This window comes from Aspergillus wentii, assembly GCF_001890725.1.
Source record: "Aspergillus wentii DTO 134E9 unplaced genomic scaffold ASPWEscaffold_3, whole genome shotgun sequence".
In the NCBI taxonomy this organism is placed as follows: domain Eukaryota; kingdom Fungi; phylum Ascomycota; class Eurotiomycetes; order Eurotiales; family Aspergillaceae; genus Aspergillus; species Aspergillus wentii.
In genome coordinates, this window is record NW_024467834.1 from 1,381,062 (window position 1) to 1,399,623 (window position 18,562).

The following is an 18,562-nucleotide window of genomic DNA, read 5'->3' on the forward strand; positions in this document are numbered from 1 at the left end:
AAGAAAAAGAAAAAGAAAAAGAAAAAGAAAAAGAAAAAGAAAAAGAAAAAGAAAAAGAAAAAGAAAAAGAAAAAGAAAAAGAAAAAGAAAAAGAAGAAAAAGAATGCGGGGTCTGCCTGCTGTTGCTGTCGTCCTTTTTTTGTTGTTGTGGTCGTTGTTGTTGACTGGCCGAGTCCGCGGCAAGAATATTATTATTATTATTATTTCGGAGAGGGAGGAGAGGGGAAGTGATGATGGTACAGTATGTAACAGGAAGATGCACGAGGATGGATTGAAGTGGGTGAGGAAAGATATGAATGCAGATCCGATACGACCAAAAATATGGACAGACGGACAAATATCAACTCGATGGCGTATGAGAGCGTCCTGGACCTGTTTGCCTCTCAAACGCGAGGCGTTGTTGAACAGGTTGACTGGCAGAGAGCGAAGTTACCTCGAGTTAGTCCCAGTGCTACTACTACGATGGACTGACTCCGTCTTAGTACTTGGTAGTTAGTTGCCGGCAACAACGCGCCGAAAGGGAGCGGGACGGGATAACTAGATCAGACATTGGACTTGAAGCAGGGGGAGGGAAATTAAGAAAGCGGGAAATCTGGAACTTTACTTCTGCTTTCTTTTCCCCCTTCATCTTTTCTTTTGTTTTGCCTTGTTTCTCTTGCATTTACAAATATTAGGTCCACACTGGGTTTGATCCTAGTATCTGGATTTCTACGCCGTATATAGGTACTACGTAGGTATTGAATCTTTACGATCGGCCTAGGTCGCCTCTTCTTGTGACCTCGAAATTAATATTAGAAGGGGGGCAGTAAGAGGGGCGGAGACGAAACCATCAACCCTAGATAGCCCATATGGCATCTAATAAAGGGCCTGTAAGACAAATGGAATGGTAAAATCTTTGATTATTTTTGGTCGATTGGATGGATGGTAACAATGATACCATTTTACAGCGAATTACTGATTACTGAATGGTACATCAATACCGTACTTATGTACCTCAAAACTTTGGCTCTTCATCTGGGGTCAAGTGGGACCCAAAATAAGGGACTTGGAAAAGGGGGGGCCAATGAAATTCTCGAAATATATTTTTTGAGTGCTTCCCATCTCCAGTGTTGAAGGATTAAGTTTAGACTTTAGAATTTAGTGGACCAAACAGGCAGGTACCTGGTAAGTCATTATATTACTATCCATAGGTATCCTCTTTGGAGTGTAGATGGCCGAAGAAGCTGGATTCAATTAGACTAGTTAACGATGTACAATATGTTCTGTCAAGGCTCAATCTCTGCGGATGGGTACTGTAGAATACCAGTATATAATGCCTTCGAGTTGTAAGTCGATTGTTAATCGACTTATTTCACTATTGCAAAGATATACGCAGTACTAGTTAGTATACACATTATTCTAGCTGCACACCATGCATGGCCAAAGCCTACCAATCTCCCTCATAGCATGCCATGCATCAAACAAGACTAATCATATCTTTCTAATAACTAAACCGCAGTTTCCTCCCTTGCTTGCTTCTATCAACGGCCCATCTACTGGTTTAACCTAGGTCTTCTGTCCCTGTAAGATTTTTGCTTGCACAAGGAAGCCCATGGTCAATACCAAACAGCATGGGGCAATAAGAATTAGGAAGACGGGATAATATTGACAGATGGCTATAGAGGAAGAGTTGGATCCCATTTCCAGGACAAATATAGATATGATAGAAGGGAGGCCAGTGAAGGTGTTACGGACGATGATACAGATGAATCAAAGCTCTTCTAACGAAGACATGCTAATACCAGTGCATCATAGATTCTGATTCTTCTTCTCCCCTTCGCGAAGTCACAGGTCACAAGTTTGTGCATACAAGTGCCATGGACCTATGTTTCAAGAACATATTCTCCGAAATCCGAAGCCAGCTTGTAAATTCATAAAACATGGTAGAATCATTAAGATGGGGCCCGGAATTCCTTGCATATCTGCATTGTCCATCAGAACACAAGTTGGACATGTTGTAAACCAACGAGCATGGCAACCGAAGTGGTCAATTGAGGAGTAATCTCCTCTTCTGGTTCGTGCTATAGACAAAATGCGGCACCTGCAATGAATTTGTACACTCCATCTCACGTCCACACGGTGCTTGCTCAAATATCCACAGGCGTTCTCCCCTCCGACCTGACAGCGAGCCATTTACCTCAATGCAATAGCTGCATGCTGCGATCTTTGTGGGTATGTTGCAACCGTTGGGTAAGTAGGACCGCCATTTTTTTTTGCCAAACATTGATGAAATTGCGTGTAGGTTTACCTGGCGCCCAGATGTAGAGACTCTGTGCTTGCAATGTTCAGATTGACCTTGACTTTGTTATCTCATTTTTTCATCGCAGAAAAATCCAATTGCCGGGCAGCATTCTTGAATTGACTTTCGTCAATTTCACCACCTCGTCTAGTCAAGTCATCACCCATTTTCTTGGCACCGCCTGATTTTCTTGGAAGGTCTTCTTTACTTGTCGGTCTGGGCTCAATGAACCACCAATTGTGTTGGAGGATTTGGCATGCAGTACTTCGCTTCCTCGGATCCAACGTACACATTGACATGAGCAAATCTGCACCCACTGCTCCGGTAGTTGGAAATTGTCTTAGAAAAAAATCTCGACCCTGAAGTGGTACTGTATGGCTCTTGTCTGGAGGAATATAGTTAGGAAGTTTAGTGACGCCTGGCCAGTTCTCCTCAGTCGGTGTGCCGAAGGCTTCACATATCTTCGAAACTTGATCAAGATCTGTGTTTCCCGCAACAAAAGGCACTCTCAGGAGCAGTTCTGCGAAAACCATTCCCGTAGACCAGACGTCAACGGCGCCGGAGTATTGCCGCGCGCCATAAAGAAGCTCGGGAGGCCGATACCAACGTGTAATAACTTGATGGGTCATATTTGAATAAGGATCAGCAAATGATCTAGCTAGACCGAAATCTGCCAGCTTAACCTCTCCATCAGCAGCGATCAGAAGGTTGTTTGGTTTGATGTCTCGATGTAACACAAAGTTCTCATGGCAGAACCAAACGCCTCTGACAAGCATCCCCATCCAGGCCTTTACATCGGCAGCACCATAATGTATATCCCCGTCTTTGATAAGCATTTCAAGATCACCACGAGGTAAATATTCCAGGACCAAGTTGAGGTTCTGATCTTTGGAAGAGAAAACATCATGAAGAGCAATGACGTTAGGGTGAGATAATTCCTGCAGATACTTCACTTCGCGAATGGCGTCCATAGATAGGCCATCTTTGTATTCGGCGTTGACCTTGATTTTCTTTATAGCAACGAATGACGACGTATCAGTTCGAAGATGGCCGAGAAAAACCACAGCATATGTACCCTCACCCAGCTTCTTATCTACAGCTCTTCGTTAGCGTCGTAGCATTGAAAAGGCACCGAGCTAAGGTGAACAGAATGCATGAAATGATGATGATGATGATGATGATGATCAAGTACCTTTGATATACTTGTGCCTCACATCGTCATTCAATTGTTCCGTGAGCTCACGATCTGTATTCTGGGAGGCAAAAGGCGAAGAGACATTTTCCGGCCTGTTTCTTGGACTCTGACTAGCAGCACCCCTCAGTTTAACTGCAGCAGTAGAAGATGTTACTGAAGGAGAACCAGTAACCAAAGGTGAAACTGCCATCACTCTCGATGTGTGGAGTTATTCGTGACAAGGGAAGTCTGTCTTGGACGCCAAGACCACCGATGAAGCGGTCTTCGTGGGTTAGGAAGGGAAAGCAAATAAGTAGTTCATCTCATGGAAGTAAATTGCCCTTCTTCGGTTTTAATGAAAAAATAAAGCATTGAGCCGATTTCATTGCATCCCCGGTTTTAGTCGGGGCCACCCACCGTAGACCACGGAGTATTGTTGATCCTAAAAACACCGGCATCCTCGAAATTTCTCAAACTGCAATGAGGACATGCCGGTTATAAGAAAGAACTGACATCTCCGAAAAGAAACACCATACACACGGTATCCTCGCCCATCATACTTTTCTTCTCGCTTCGTCTTTTACTGGAGTCATCCGCAATTTTTATGGATATCCCTCTTTGAACCTTCGAAGACGGGCCCTCAAAAAACAAGGACAACCATCATGACGATGCGCAATCCACACCTCGGCTTCTTACCCTCACGCCTCATGAAACCTTTTAGTATCACAAGAAAATGCATTCGATGTCTCCACAAAAACACTGCGACGCCTTTCGTGCCGGCACCAACCCCATTCGTCCCTGATGTCCAAACCTTTCTCACTTTGATCGGCCGCGGCATGTCTAAGCATGCGAGCAAGCTTCCTTCTTGGGACAAGCTTTTCTCTCTCTCCTCTCCCGAGCTCCGAGATTTGGGCATTGAGCCTACGCGTCAGCGACGATATCTGCTTCGGAAACGCGAGAAGTTCAGGAATGGCATCTATGGCCCCGGCGGAGACCTGGAGACTGTTGTCGACGGCATGGCGCAATTGCGAGTTGTGGAGGTTCCCATGGAAATGAAGCATTTTAAAAATGGTAAAGGAGGCTCTTCAGCCCCCTTGACCTCTTCTGCTACCTTGACCCCTGGGATGAAAAAGGTTGTCGTCAATCTGTCTCCAGATGCTACTGAGTACAACCACGATCCGTCGAAGCCCCTCAAAAGATTCGCACAAATGAAGATTCATAATGGTTCTATGATCAAGGGGCCGTTTCTACAACCTATCAAGGGGAGCGATGGTGGAGCAGCCTTGATCAAGGTCCAGGAGGGCATGTGGGAGGACAAGCTCGGTCACAAGGTGGATGGTGGAGAGAGGAGGCGCGCCGAAGTCAGGGCCAAAAAGAGAAGTGAAGAAAGAAGAAAAGGGATTGCTTAAGTCTGAGTGTATATGAACACTCATCTGTCAAAGAGCGTGCTACCTGGGGGTAATTTTTCCCGTGTATAATATCTACATCACCTTTTCTGTACCATCAAGGGTGCCAATTATTGTTTTTCATGTCTGCGGTTTTAGTCTACATTGCAATCAACAAGCTGTCTTGAAGACATCCCATTTATCATCTATGGTTCATGCGTAACATAATTAAACTGATGTACCTGAAGTAAAGAATGAAAGAAAAGAAACGAACAAGCCAGGTATGCAAGCCGGCCAAAATAAAAGAACACAATAATTTACAACTGGAATTCATTCGTAGAAATAACCCGCAGAGAGACTGTGTGGAGAGCCAGGAAAAACAAAGATTCGAAATGGGCCTTTTACCACAATGACGAACGGTTTCTGTGCCTTTTCCTCCACTAGGCCAACCATTCTTTCGGGTTGCTTGCCAGGACAGAAGATTGAGCTGATAGAATAACCACAAACTCCAATTATGATTTGGTATCTGGTTGGCGTTTTTCATATTGCACGACCAATTTACCGAGAGGCTTTGAGAATAAAGACTGATTCCAAAATTAGCTTGGACACCATCAAGTCTTTGTGTCAAGATATATACTCACCGAGTAATCTGTGTCCGGGCAACCCTCAACACCGGGCAAGTTGCGGAACTTGAAAACCCTCACCATTGCAGCCAGAATTGTTCCAAGCTGCACGTAGGCAAATTGCTCACCAATGCACCGATGTCGCCCTGCGCCAAACGGAAGATAAGGGCTATTGGTACCCTTGGTAACCAGACCATATCCATAATCAATCTGCTCCTCATCATCGGCCTTGGCTTCACTTTGCTCGTCCCAGCGGTGTGGATTCCATTCCAAGGGATTGGGGAAAAATTCTTCAGACCTTGCGGTCACACCGGGGGAAGAAAGGACATTATGAGTGGTTGGGATCACGTATGGGGTGCCTTCAACAGGCATCGGGTTCTTGACGGCTCGAATAATTGAATGAATTGGAGCATGTATACGGAGGGTTTCTTTGATAACCTTGGCATGCAGATCTAATTTTTGCAGGCTGTCATATGTAAGCTCAGGGAGATCAGATCCGAGGACTTCAAGCTGTTCTTGGTAGAGTTCCTCCATGATATCGGGGCGTGCCGCGAGACGCAGAACGATCCACGAAGCAGTAGAAGAGGAAGAGTGTTGTCCAGCCATTAGCAGGGCAATCATCATATGAGCAACCTCTTCATCGGGGACCGCGATACCGTTCTTGTACTCGCATGACATGAGGTTCCAAACCATGTCTTCAGAATCCTTCTCACCACCAGCTTGTCGGCGTTCTTTGATGATCTCCATGTAAGTCTCTGTCATTTTTTTCTGGGCTGCGTCACGTTTCCGGTTGTGCGGTAAAGGGGCCCACGGGAGCATGAAATTGATAGGAGCAAAACCCTTATCCAGGTCATGGTACATCTCTGCGAATGTGGAATCGAACCTTTTCCGAACTTCTTTTCCTTGCAGCGAGCGCGACGCTGTATAGATCGTGATCTCGGCAATCGTTTTGCATACGTCGAAGACGCCATTGGGCCCCTGAAACGAAGGAGAGGTCTTAACAAAATCTTCAACCTCCTGGGTAATCAGGCGGACATAAGAACGAAGCGCATCGGAGGTCAGACCGAATTTGACAAACTGCATTACACATTAACAAGCTATATTGAACGGCGTCCTGCGGCTATTGCCTACCTTTTTCTGTTCCATGAGCTTCGAGTTTGGGCAGTCATACACGACATGGCGCCCAAATACTGGAGTTGTAAGTGGGGAGTAGACTTCTTCGGCGCAAACATCGCGAAGCTTGCCGTTAAGAATGAACTCGTTGCCCTTGGTTCCCAGGTAAACCGTAGTCTTTTTTCCTAAAAGGACGAAAGTAAAGATATCGCCGTACTTAAATTGCGATCTATGAGAAATGCGAAATGATAGCATATTATCGGGCTCGAAAACACACCTTTGCGCGGCAATTGGAAAAGAATTTGTATGGTTCCATTCCATAGCTGACAGTGCTACCGATGAAAGGGAACCAATGGAAGACCAAGGGAGGTTCATTGGGGTTCTTCAATAGGAGCTGCTGCAACACATTGATGACAACGGATATGGCCACTAAGGATAGGAAGCCAGTCGCACCGACAAGCCATATTGACTGGGTTGAGCAGTGCTCGCAGAGCTTGTCGAGAATGACTGCAAAGAGGCCCATGGCTGCGCAGTGAGAGCAGGCAACAAGCAGGAAACCCGGATTTTTATCAGACGAAGAGAAAAACCAAAGCGTCTCTCGTAGAGACACCCTCTCCAAAGCCTCGCGACAATTGATCAACTATGACCGCAACCTCGTTATGCTTTCCTACTTCTTTCTTTTTCTTTTTTTTGGGGGGGGGCAAAGGGGACGATGAAATAGATGGCATTAATGGAATTGAAGAGCCCGAGAAAAGCTAACGCGCCGGTTGGTTAGGTGGCCTCGCCTGGACCCGCTGGCTTTCGCCCCTTTGGTCATCACCTCAGACACGATACGGTACATACATTACAATACTCTGAGTTACCTGGTATGCAGGCGCCTTACCTAGAGCTTACAGCCCGGTACCTACCATACCACCTAGCCCGGTAAGTAGGTACCTACCTAAGGTACCTTGGATGTACTAAGGCACATGACCTACTAGTAAATTAGGTAGGCGACGGCCGAAGGCAAGATTGAGAGTCTGGAACGGAGCGGAAGCGACGACGAATCACAATGGCCTTAATTCATCACGCCACCTCGGGGTACCTGGTGAAGATATCCCCATTCCTAACGTACTAGATAGCCACCAAAGAAAAGTACAGAGTGGTCATGCTGTCGTGGATGTAAAATATGTTTAATCTGAATCACGAGTTGATTTATTGGATATCTCAAAACCATTGTGGGAATCATTCAATGTCTGTGTCATCTGTGTATGCTATTGTCTATTGAAATTTTGAAATTCTAGTCCCTGAATATGCATTGCCTGGTGTTAGAGAGAACACCACACTAATAGTTCTCTTGGTTGGAACCTATAAGGCAGGGGAAGCCAAAAATCATCGACATTGCTTTTGCTCTTTTTTTTTTTTTTTTTTTTTTTTTTTCTAAAGAAAGGGAAAGGAGAAAAGTGGGATATAATGATAAAACGCCAGAATTCCAGGCTCATCAGTATGAACAGTTGACCATTCCATAAGCAACCATCTAACTCCGAGTCTTCTGTATACTTGGAGCTGTATGCCTAAACTTTCCAATTCACAGGCATAATAATGACATTTCTGAGATGTTTGTCTGACATTTGGATATCAGTATTTCTAATACGAACATTCATTCAAAGAAAGAAAGAAAAGAAAGAGAAGAGAAGAGAAGAGAAGAGAAGAGAAGAGAAAAAAGGCAAGCAAGACGAGGACAGTGATCTGCCCGGAAGCAAGAAGAAACCTTGCAGTCAATGGTATGAATCCCACATCCCATGATAATCCTCGTAAGCCCTCACATTGTCCCATCATTTGTTGTGACTGGTGGGCTCTTCTTCAAATAAAACTGGATCTCCACGCTGTCCATGGTTGGCAAAATCCTTGGGACCACTGTTCTCACCGGGCAAAGCCTCCCGTTGTCGGATTACTTTGGCAGGTTGATTATGCACGCGCTTTCCGGCTTCATTCTTGTGGAGTACCCTAACGGGGGCACCGCTACCTGCCACATGCTCACTAGAAAGGATATAGTTGAGGCTACTGAGCAACGTCCGTTCGCGCTCAAGCTTGCGTTTTGAGAAATCCAGCTTTCCCAGAGCTCCAGTCAGTCCGTCCGTGCTGTCAGAGATACTATGACCCTTTCCTGTGAGCCATTGATGCTCTAGACAGCCATCTACCGTTATTCTCTTGTCGACGTCCACTGTAAGCATTTTGTCGATAAGATCCAATGCCGGATCTCCTACTGAGTCCCAGTATGGAGACGGATAGTCAAAGCGACCCAGTTTGATTTGCTGAGCCAGTGTATATGGATTTTCGGCCGTGTAAAGTTCATCAGAGAATGGAGGGAACCCACAAAGACATATGTAGAGGACCACTCCAAGTGACCAGATATCCACAGCCTTTGTGTATCTCCGACGGCGTGATTCTTGTAGAATCTCAGGGGCAACGTCTGGTAAATAAGCATTGATGGCATTGCCACTGTTCCGCTGGGTGACTTACAGCTGGGTGTCCCGCACCTGTTCAAAACTGAGTTAGTATTGCTGCCCAGGAAAGCCAAGAAATTGTAACTTACAGGGTTGTTGTGAATGAATCCTCTCCGATAATCTTGGCAAGTCCAAAGTCACCAAGTTTCACGTTCAGCGTCTTGTCTGAAACAAGGATATTTTCGGGTTTGATGTCCCGATGAACGATTCCACGATCATGCTGAGGATTTATACTTAGATCATTTGCCAAATTGAAGAGTTGGATGATACATACCAGGTATTGTAGGCCTTTAAAAAGCTGAAGAAATACATGGCGAGTTTCGTCTTCTGATAACTTCTGCTGGCGAATTATTAGGTTGAAGAGCTCACCTTCTGGGGCAAGTTCCATAATGAGATAAACACCATCACTTTCATCAAATGTATCCTTGAGACACAGCAAGTTCGGGTGGTTTACGCCCATTAAAAGGGCTATCTCTTGCTGCAAAGAGTCGACCTGGGACTTTTGGGAATCGCCAGGGCGCTTCTCGAAAACCTTGACGGCGTACCGAGTTCCAGTGGCCCTTTCAATGCAGAGGCTGACGGTTGCAAAATGCCCTTTTCCAAGCTGCTGAAGAATTCTGTATTGTTGACGGAAGCCGTTCGTATTTCTTGTCCGAGGATATCTGAAAACAAACCGTGCCTGGTCTAGGACGGTAACTTCATCGCCGTCTTCGAGTTCGCGATGCTTATTTCGACCAACAATGGCGTCATTGACAAAGCTTCCATTGATAGACAAATCTACCAGGATTGCAACAACATCACCACTCCTATTTTCGGGAAATATCACAAAGTGGCGATTGGATATTGTGGGGATATTGAGAAGCAAGTCTAAACATCCTTGTTGGCAAAATTGATAATGTATATTCCAAATTCCGGTTACTTACCACACTCTGGATGGCGACCGACCAAATAACCGCCGGGAAGTTGGCTGTATCCATTTTTATTCCCAGAGACCCTGCCCTGTCGCTGAGTTCCCTTTGTAGATTTTGGGTTGGAATTGTCATTCTTATGGTTGTCACAGCTATCACGTTTCCTCAGCACAAGTGCTTTTGGGGCCTTGTCATCAAGTGGAATCAGATATCCCCATACGCCTTCCGCAGCCTCATCTTCGACTTCGTCAGCAAATGCTCTTGGAGGATATACAAATTGTGAAAGTGCTTGGGTGTCACCAGGAGGAGACGAGAAAGTTTGAGGCAACTCCTGATCAGACGGTGTCTGGGGACGGCCCTGGCTTGAGCTGCGTTGAGGAGTAGCCATTGGTTCGTTTTGAATATCGGTGGCAGTTGATTCTTGAAGGGTCAGCGGGGTTGGCAGGTATTCTTGATCAACTGGAGTGTTCTGGGAATGAGTCTGGGATGAAATCCTTTGCGAGCGTCGCGGTTTCTTCAAGTCTTGAGAATCATGATCTGTGTTGATCTATTCAAGTCGTATTGTTAGCAGTGCCAAACGGAGAAGAAACTAATCAAACCAACAGACCCTTCCACGTTTAAGAGAGCTCTTCTCATTCTGAGACGCCATCTTGTTTGATATTTCTCATCTCCCTCTAGAACCCAGAGAAAAGAAGACAGAAGCTTGCCTCTTCCTTAAACAACTTCAGAAGTGGCTGGTAGCTTCTTTTTTCTTTGGAAATGAACAGTCTAGTTTCTGTGCATTGAGGAAGGGGCGACAAGCTTATGGTGGACCAAATTATTTCATTTTGAGCGTTGAACACGTAGGTTTCTGTTCTCAGAGCCTGAAATAAAATATGTCGTAACAGAAATAATAAGATATTTTGATAAGCTTGCTAAGAATACCTGTCAGTGAAGGCGAGGAAGAAGTTTATAATAATAACAAAGGTACTCGACGGAGTTCGGACGGGACCTGAGCTATTTACTGGATTAAATAGGTTTAGCGCCCCGAAGATAAGGAAATTAAAGTACTACTACCTACCTTAGTAGTACTCCGTATGTATCTACCTATTATCGTGCTTTTTTCTCGGTTGTAAATACTTCGTAGTTCGTACACTGCTTGGATGTTTCCTTGGAATATAAGTACATAGGCTGCATGGATAAGTCATACGTGTATATATTAGTTTGAGGTTTCTGCTTCGTCCTCCATTGTCAGAACTGCCTTAATGCACTCGCTGTGTAGGTATTTACCTCCGACTGTAAACCTCCCAAAGCGTGAGTTTTTCTCTTTTTTTCTTTTGACACACCCTCCCCAATCTGGTGGAAGAAAAACCATATAAAATGGAACTCAAATAAGGTATTCAGCATGTAAAGTAGTAATACTACGGAGTATTTAGTTAAATGTGTACTCCGTACTACGTCGATCGAATTTGATTCATATCTTACCTGAAAGTGATTTAGAGCAAAGTCAATTCAGAATGCTGGAAGTTGGTACCTACTACTTTTACTAGGTACTGACTAACTACTGAGCCTGGAATAATTGTGGATGTTCCCACCCGAGGACCTAGGTAGGTAGTATCATTTGTCTCCACGTGGCTTGGCGTACTTCATCCACCTATATCCAGGGGGCGCCCGAAGCTACTTGCTTTGAAGACATCTCAACTACAAGTTCTTTTTATTGGGTTGGAGGAAGTAATTTATAATCATGGATGAGTATGTGAGCACTGGATTTCTACAAAGGTACACTCGACTTATCAGATTGCAGCTTCCCCGGCAACATTAGGCACTCCGCATTGGAGAAGCTTGCAGCACTGGCAGTCCAAGCACCAGTCTGTGATGAGGAATCCGATATTACGCGACTCACACAGCATTATCAGCGCTCGGCATCTCATCACTCTAACGGATTGCTCAATGGAGTTTTGAAAAATCAAGCGCCAACATCGCGAGTGCCTATGGTGTGTGTTGTTCAAGTTCTTTCTTTCTATATATGGCCATGATATGGTCTGACTGCCACAGTGTACCCGCGAATTAGATGTCCTTCTCGCCTTATGCAAAGCGGCCGATTCAGTGACAGAGCCTGAGAACGCATCCAAATTAGTTACCCAACTATCTCAGTACCTTCCAGAGTCTCATAGCCAGCTTTTCCGTCCTTCACCCTTTCTGCATAGCGTCAAGCCATCTCCTTGGGAGACACTTACTCAGAGCCTTACTCTGGCTCTTCTTTCGCTTGGCTCATACTATCCATCTTTGCGTGATAAGACTTTCAATGCGGCCAATGAATATTTGTGTAATTGCGCGGAAGTCATCGATGCTGCGATACAATTTCAGAACCACGATGCTGGAGCGGATAGACACGGCACTGTCCACGAGTCCACGAGTATATTGGCAATAACAGTTTCCCTTGCCGGTTTCTTGCAGGCTTCGGCCCAGTATACTACCTTCTGGACTGCCAGCGAGAAGTTGCAGATAGTTGAGCATATGCGATCGATGCTGTCCGAAGGCTTTATGATTGCTGTTGAAACTGCCTCGTCTACAATTCGTAACGCGAGCACGACTGAAAATGCTCTCAGGGACTGGAAAAGATATGCCCGTCGCTATGCTGCAAATGGACGCCCATTAGGTGCTACTCTCCTGCAGGAGGGGTTTATGCGTTTTGTCAAATCATGTGCGGCATCTCTGGCTGGTTCACAGAATCTCTCGGAGGATGAATTGTTGGATGACTACATGAATGGGGTAGGCATCGCAAGGAGCCATGATGATGCTGATATTGCCCTCGTTGAACGTATAACAGAGATAGTCACCGATGAGGTTCGTCTTTTGGAAGATGATTCTGACTACTTGCAACTCGGGTCTCCCTGGCAACAGCGACTGGCATTTTCTGTGAAGGCTTTTGCGTTAATGGGATTCCTGCATTGTGTTATTCTAGGCGAAGACCCGGCGAAGAGTGATATTCTTCTCTCATGGCTGGAGGATACACTGATGGACCCAAACCAGATGTCATGCGTTGATCTGGCGATGGCTACTCTGAAAAGCATAGCAATTATTGCCAGAATGTCGCCAAACAGTGCATCTACTGGGAGCCGCTCCCTTCTGAGGTTCATCGTCCAAGGTAGTGTTCCCACAGGGTCTATTGTTGCCTGTGCTGCAGGGTGTCTAGCTCAAGTTCTCGGAGCCCTCTCTCAAGATGCTGTCATCACGACGCTATACTCACTGGGGAATGTGTTGAGCTCTGGCTCTGGTACTGATAGAACATACCCAACCCAGACTATAGGAGACGTGACTGGACACACAAATACTCTTTCTCCTTTGCCGCAGGCTAGGAATGGAAGCGTTGTATCTCTTCCAGTCAATGGTGGGGAAGACAGTTTGCCCCACAGAAATGTTATCCATGCCATTGTGACTATTGCAACCAGCTGCAATGACGATAAAATTAGTGCCTTAGCACAGTCGATGCTATTACAAAAGATCGGAAAGGTAAACGCTGCGGTAGATGCCCACATCATTCAGGAAACAGCAGTCCTTGCTCCAAGTACCGGACAAGCCGAGTTTCAGCTTTTGCTCAAGTTCTATGTCCGGGTTTGGCGTGAAGGTGTCTCGAAAAGCTATAAAAATATCGCCGAGGCAGTTCAAAGCGCAATGGCATATCTCTCGGTCACGTTGGAAAAAAGCTCTCCACTCTACAGGGTTTATTTGATACATCTCCTAGAGAGTATCGTAAACAAAGGAGATGCCCCTGACCTTGAGAATGACCGACAAAGAGAGGTCGCACTGGCACCTGATGATATCAGCCCTATTTTAAAGCCATTAGCACTACTTGTTTCTTCCGAAAGCGAATCTACAGAGAGTCTCTCAGGATTTCCGGACCATGACGAATATTTATCCTCGATGTTCCGAGACGCATGGTTCAATATTGCAATTCATGGGGTTTCAATCAATTCAGCATTTGCTCGGAATCACTCCAAAGAACTACATCTACTTGCGAAACATTCACCTCCCTTGGTTGCTGAAGATCGCATGGAGGTTCTTGAGAGCGATGTGGAACTTAATACGATACTCAGACGAGGGATGAATCCCCAGCGCGTTATGGAGCAGAAGAAGGCTTTAATTTCTGAATTTCCAAGTCGTGAATCCGATATCAAACGCTTGAACTACCCAAGGGTAGTCTTTCTCAACGCTGCTTTGCTGATTGAGAGTCTCCGGGCATCGTCAGGGAACTGTACTAAATTTCTCGGTTACTTTCTCGATCCAGCGCTTACTACTGCTGAAATGGCTAGCTGCATGAATGCCATTGCCGAGAAAGTTGTCAACTGCTACCTCATGGTAACTATATCCGGGAAACATGAAGATTATTCCGCTCCTTTCTTGTCGAAGGAATTGGCCAAATTCTTCGTAGCTTGCTGTCATCGTATCGATCGGGTACAGAATGTTGCAGTGCTCTGTGCAAACAAGATTATAGAAGAGTGTCCTTCCGCACTCTGTGAAAGACACTCACTTTTCGCTTTACTCGAACTGCTGACTGTTTTGTGGTCATCTTGTTTGGAGGAAGAACTTGATGAATTTGAATGGAATTCTACTTTCACGTCGCCAAGGGGTTTGGTCAAGATTGACCTGCCTGACAACTACAACTTCAGAAAGAGGACTTTGGATGTCTTACTTGAGCGCGCCAAGGTGTGGGTGAACACAGTCATGAGTATAGCTCCACTTGACATCAAGGGCCTTCTTCAGACCTACTTATCTGAGTCTGAAGACGACAGTGATTATGGCTACCTTTCGATAGGTCGTTCATTTGCACTGGATATGGGCTCAATTATTCCACAGAGCGATCAGCGCCTTGGTAAGCTCTCCTGGTGTACTGTACCTTTTGCATTAATTAATATCTTCTATCTTTAGGGTCTATCGAAGGTTATGGTACTAACCAAATCAATATCGCTTCTGAGTTTATTTCCCAGTATACCACACGCCAGAAGTACCGGTACGCAGATGACCCGTCAAACGACGAGCAAATTGAAAATAAAGGTAAGTATACGCCACAGCCTATACTCTCACCGAATCTAACACGAAGAGCCATAGGAACAAAATTTTTGAGTGCTATTGCGCCTTTGTCAGAGTCTGTCGAGAGTGTAGAGTGCGTGTTGTCCCAGCTGAGCCAGCAAATTAACAGCAATAATGTAACTGCCGCCCATGTTAAAGATGCGCTGCGTCAAGCAGCGAGTCTTCTTTGCAGCGAAAAGGACACGCCCCTATCCTTTGTTCACTATCTGGTCAACATGCCATTCCAAATATTCTCGAAAGAATCGATTAAGAACGGAGTTTCTCTTTGGCTCGGAGTGATCCACGAAAACCCAAGGGTTGAATCCAGGATTTTGGTAGAGGTGATGGAAGCTTGGGAAAAGACAATTCAGCGCAAGAAGGGACTATTCGATCCCTCTTTCGAGTGAGTGCACGTCCGCTCTCGGTAACATATTGATGTTGACAAGTAATAGTTATGTTGACCCACTTTACGCCAAAATCGAGCTCTTACCGACGGATAAAGCTTTATTGCTTAAAAAGCAGCAGAAGGCCCAAGATATTCTTTCTCCGCACTTACATGTTCTCCAGTTCTTTGAGAGTCACTTCAGCGCCATACGTTTAGGTAGTGCTCAAGATCAACGCCTATTTTGCCGCCTTGTTAGCCATACGGCGTTAGGACTTCTGAAAACCAGTGGCCACCCCTTGGCGAGAGAGATTCATTTCCGCATTGCTCTATTTGGTCTCAGGGTTTTAAAACATTTCAACTCTCAGAACAATCTCGCTTCATGGAAACTCAAGGACCAAATCTTGTCGGCCGCTCTGAGTTGGTTCAAGCACCCACCTAGGTATGCTACTTCACTTTGGTGAATGAAAGGTTTTTCCTGACCCAGATTCCTTGTAGGTGGTCTTTTGGTGGTAATCGATTGCAAATTAAAGCGGAAGAAAAAATATTGGGTGATGTTGTCTCTGCTCTAGCAGGGGTTGCCGGTATTGCTCGTCACACGCAAGGGCCGCATAAATCTTTGCAGTCAAAACAGGATCTTCTTCAGATCTTGATCGAAAACGAGAGATCCCGCCTCAAAGTTTGGCTATTTCCCTTGGAGCCAGAACGTAAACATTATATGTCCGGAGGCAAAAACTATCTGGAGGTCAGTCACCTACGTTTATCATTCTTTTGCACCTGCCCTTACGATTTTTTTTTTGTCTTAATCTAATGTCATAATTTAGGAGGCCTCTTCTCTGCTCCGACTTGCATGGACCGAAAACCCAGGATTAGCGATTCAGCTTGCAGCTCGCTTTCCATCCATGAAGATGAAAAATGACATCCGTTGGTTATTGCTGAACTTCCCAGAAAAGGCTCTTGAAGAACCCAGTGGCCTGGAAATAATGTTTGGAATAGCCTTGCCGGCGGATATCTCCTTTCAGCTTAAGGTCTGTTTCCATCCTAATTGATGCTTGCCCTTTCCTTTCATGACTAACCGCACGCAGTACTTATTGTATTGGGCGCCTGTTAACCCCACAGAAGCCCTCACTTATTTCCTGCCGGCATATGGAAACCATCCGTTTATTCTACAGTATGCAATGAAAGCTTTGGAGAGCCATCCCATCGATGTTCGCTTCTATTTTGTACCACAACTGGTGCAGGCATTGAGATACGATGCATTGGGCTATGTGGAGCGCTATATTCTCGAGACAGCCAAACAATCTCAGTTATTTGCGCATCAAGTGATCTGGAACATGAAAGCAAATTCATATAAGGATGAAGACTCTCAGATTGTGAGTAACTACCGATCTGCCCTTGTATTCATCCCCTAACATTTGGGACAGCCGGATCCGCTCAAACCTACTTTGGATAGGTTTATGGAAGTTTTGATTTCAAGTTTCTCCAACGAAGAGCGTGACTTCTATGAAAGGGAGTTCTCTTTCTTCAACGATATCACGGGCGTTTCGGGAAAGCTCCGCCCATACATTAAAAAGAGTAAGCCTGAAAAGAAAGAGAAAATCGAAGAGGAGCTCCGCAAGATCAAGGTAGAAGTTGGGGTGTATCTTCCAAGTAATCCAGATGGTGCTGTTGTTGGAATCGATCGGAAGTCCGGAAAACCTTTGCAAAGTCATGCAAAAGCGCCTTATATGGCGACCTTCAGAATCCAAAAGACAAGAGCCCGATGGGATGGTCCAGGTGCTGCTGGTACCTCAAGAGCCCATGCCTCAAGCCAAGGCCGTTTGACAACTCCTCCAGAATCCACTAAATCAGAATCTAACGAGGAGACTTACGAAGTCTGGCAATCCGCCATCTTCAAAGTCGGCGACGACTGCCGTCAAGATATGTTGGCTCTGCAGATGATTGCCGCCTTCCGAAGCATTTTCTCCAGTGTTGGTCTCGATGTATGGGTATTTCCTTACCGAGTCACCTCAACAGCACCCGGCTGTGGAGTTATTGACGTTCTTCCGAATTCAATTTCGAGAGACATGCTGGGCCGTGAGGCAGTGAATGGATTGTACGATTATTTCGTATCCAAATATGGTGGAGAAGACTCAATCAGATTCCAGGAGGCGCGTACCAACTTTGTCAAAAGTATGGCAGCTTACTCCGTCATTTCCTATCTTTTACAGTTCAAAGATCGGCACAATGGGAACATCATGGTTGATGATGCTGGCCACATCATTCATATCGATTTCGGATTTTGTTTTGACATCGCCCCCGGAGGCGTTCGTTTCGAACGTGCACCTTTCAAGCTAACATCTGAGATGGTGGCTGTCATGAGTGGGACTCATCATGCAAACCCTCATGCCCCCGGCAGCTCAGGCGGTGGTGGACTTGCTTTACCTGGAGGATCTCATAACCCAACTAGTACTCAGCCCTACCGGTGGTTTGAATCTTTAGTCGTCAAAGCATTCCTCGCATCACGTCCATACAGTACGAAGCTTTCCCACATTGTGTCCTTGATGCTCGACAGCGGCTTGCCCTGTTTCAAGCCTGATACTATGAAGAATTTCCGAGACAGGTTTGTCCTTGAGAGAAGCGAAAGGGAGGCAGCTGAGTACATGCGAGAGCTTGTTCGCAAGTCTTATATGAGCGTTTCGACCAAGGGCTACGACCAATTCCAGCTACTGACCAACGGTATTCCCTACTGATCGATTAATGATGGACGTAAGATTGGTTAATCTTGGTTTAATGAAAGAACTGTCAGACACATAGGTCAATTAACATCTGACTGTGATCCCTTTATTTTTAATTTTTTGCTTCCTTCTTTCTTTCTTTCTTTCTTTCTTTCATTCATTCATTGATTGATTGCTCATTAATTTTGTCTAAACATCTCAACACGCGAAAATAAACCTCTTCCCCCCCCTCCTTTCTCCATTTCGCTGGATGCATATATACAGGATATGCTAGTTGGGCAATAATAACAACTTTTTGGATAGTCCCATTTAACAAAAGTCGCCTACCCATTTGACATTCCTTTCCTTGGCTATTATGAGCTATTCGCCACTCAAAGGACCTTTTGAGGTTATTTAAGGCCCGCTGGGTGAAAAGCTTCATACTAATGCCTAACGCCACCCCACCCC

General features: G+C 45.4%; 6 protein-coding genes across 6 annotated transcripts; 3 read left to right on the top strand and 3 right to left on the bottom strand.

Moving 5' to 3' along the window:
• The first annotated feature begins 56 nt into the window (after positions 1-56).
• On the top strand, positions 57-948 carry ASPWEDRAFT_38428 (uncharacterized protein). Its single transcript, XM_040834878.1, has one exon. It carries the CDS (start codon positions 104-106, stop codon positions 494-496), a length of 393 nt encoding a protein of 130 aa, XP_040690466.1. The 5' UTR covers positions 57-103; the 3' UTR covers positions 497-948.
• A 1,297-nt stretch (positions 949-2,245) lies between these two features.
• Positions 2,246-3,918, bottom strand: kin28 (TFIIH complex serine/threonine-protein kinase subunit KIN28). The gene is made up of 2 exons (XM_040834879.1): positions 3,471-3,918; positions 2,246-3,371 (listed from the first exon to the last, which is right to left on the bottom strand). Exons 1-2 carry the CDS (start codon positions 3,661-3,663, stop codon positions 2,350-2,352), a joined length of 1,215 nt encoding a protein of 404 aa, XP_040690467.1. The 5' UTR covers positions 3,664-3,918; the 3' UTR covers positions 2,246-2,349.
• ASPWEDRAFT_427540 (mitochondrial 37S ribosomal protein mS41) lies at positions 3,734-5,105 on the top strand. The gene has a single exon (XM_040835856.1). It carries the CDS (start codon positions 4,115-4,117, stop codon positions 4,859-4,861), a length of 747 nt encoding a protein of 248 aa, XP_040690468.1. The 5' UTR covers positions 3,734-4,114; the 3' UTR covers positions 4,862-5,105.
• On the bottom strand, positions 5,034-7,372 carry ASPWEDRAFT_38432 (cytochrome P450). Its single transcript, XM_040834880.1, has 4 exons — positions 6,851-7,372; positions 6,592-6,789; positions 5,479-6,537; positions 5,034-5,421 (listed from the first exon to the last, which is right to left on the bottom strand). Exons 1-4 carry the CDS (start codon positions 7,094-7,096, stop codon positions 5,350-5,352), a joined length of 1,575 nt encoding a protein of 524 aa, XP_040690469.1. The 5' UTR covers positions 7,097-7,372; the 3' UTR covers positions 5,034-5,349.
• A 1,015-nt stretch (positions 7,373-8,387) lies between these two features.
• Positions 8,388-10,616, bottom strand: ASPWEDRAFT_106669 (CAMK family serine/threonine-protein kinase; the record flags this gene model as incomplete). Its single annotated transcript, XM_040827825.1, has 6 exons — positions 8,388-9,025; positions 9,076-9,092; positions 9,149-9,279; positions 9,334-9,926; positions 9,983-10,514; positions 10,575-10,616. The coding sequence occupies 6 exons, from the start codon at positions 10,614-10,616 to the stop codon at positions 8,388-8,390; spliced, it is 1,953 nt and encodes a 650-aa protein (XP_040690470.1).
• Positions 10,617-11,690: 1,074 nt separating this feature from the next.
• Positions 11,691-18,130, top strand: stt4 (1-phosphatidylinositol 4-kinase STT4; the record flags this gene model as incomplete). Its single annotated transcript, XM_040832825.1, has 10 exons — positions 11,691-11,698; positions 11,751-11,940; positions 12,002-14,819; positions 14,876-15,001; positions 15,056-15,419; positions 15,469-15,840; positions 15,897-16,143; positions 16,223-16,426; positions 16,484-16,771; positions 16,823-18,130. 10 exons carry the CDS (start codon positions 11,691-11,693, stop codon positions 18,128-18,130), a joined length of 5,925 nt encoding a protein of 1,974 aa, XP_040690471.1.
• Between the last annotated feature and the right edge of the window lie 432 nt (positions 18,131-18,562).

What these genes read in the sequence shown, in the direction of transcription:
- ASPWEDRAFT_38428 (XM_040834878.1), top strand. Translation starts at nt 104, where the DNA reads ATGCGGGGTCTGCCTGCTGTTGCTGTCGTCCTTTTTTTGTTGTTGTGG.
- kin28 (XM_040834879.1), bottom strand. Translation starts at nt 3,663, where the DNA reads ATGGCAGTTTCACCTTTGGTTACTGGTTCTCCTTCAGTAACATCTTCT. An exon ending in GAGGCACAAGTATATCAAAG is followed by an intron (nt 3,372 to 3,470) that starts GTACTTGATCAT and finishes GAAGAGCTGTAG; the next exon opens with ATAAGAAGCTGGGTGAGGGT.
- ASPWEDRAFT_38432 (XM_040834880.1), bottom strand. Translation starts at nt 7,096, where the DNA reads ATGGGCCTCTTTGCAGTCATTCTCGACAAGCTCTGCGAGCACTGCTCA. An exon ending in TTTCCAATTGCCGCGCAAAG is followed by an intron (nt 6,790 to 6,850) that starts GTGTGTTTTCGA and finishes TCGCAATTTAAG; the next exon opens with TACGGCGATATCTTTACTTT. An exon ending in GCCCGGACACAGATTACTCG is followed by an intron (nt 5,422 to 5,478) that starts GTGAGTATATAT and finishes TTTTGGAATCAG; the next exon opens with TCTTTATTCTCAAAGCCTCT.
- ASPWEDRAFT_427540 (XM_040835856.1), top strand. Translation starts at nt 4,115, where the DNA reads ATGACGATGCGCAATCCACACCTCGGCTTCTTACCCTCACGCCTCATG.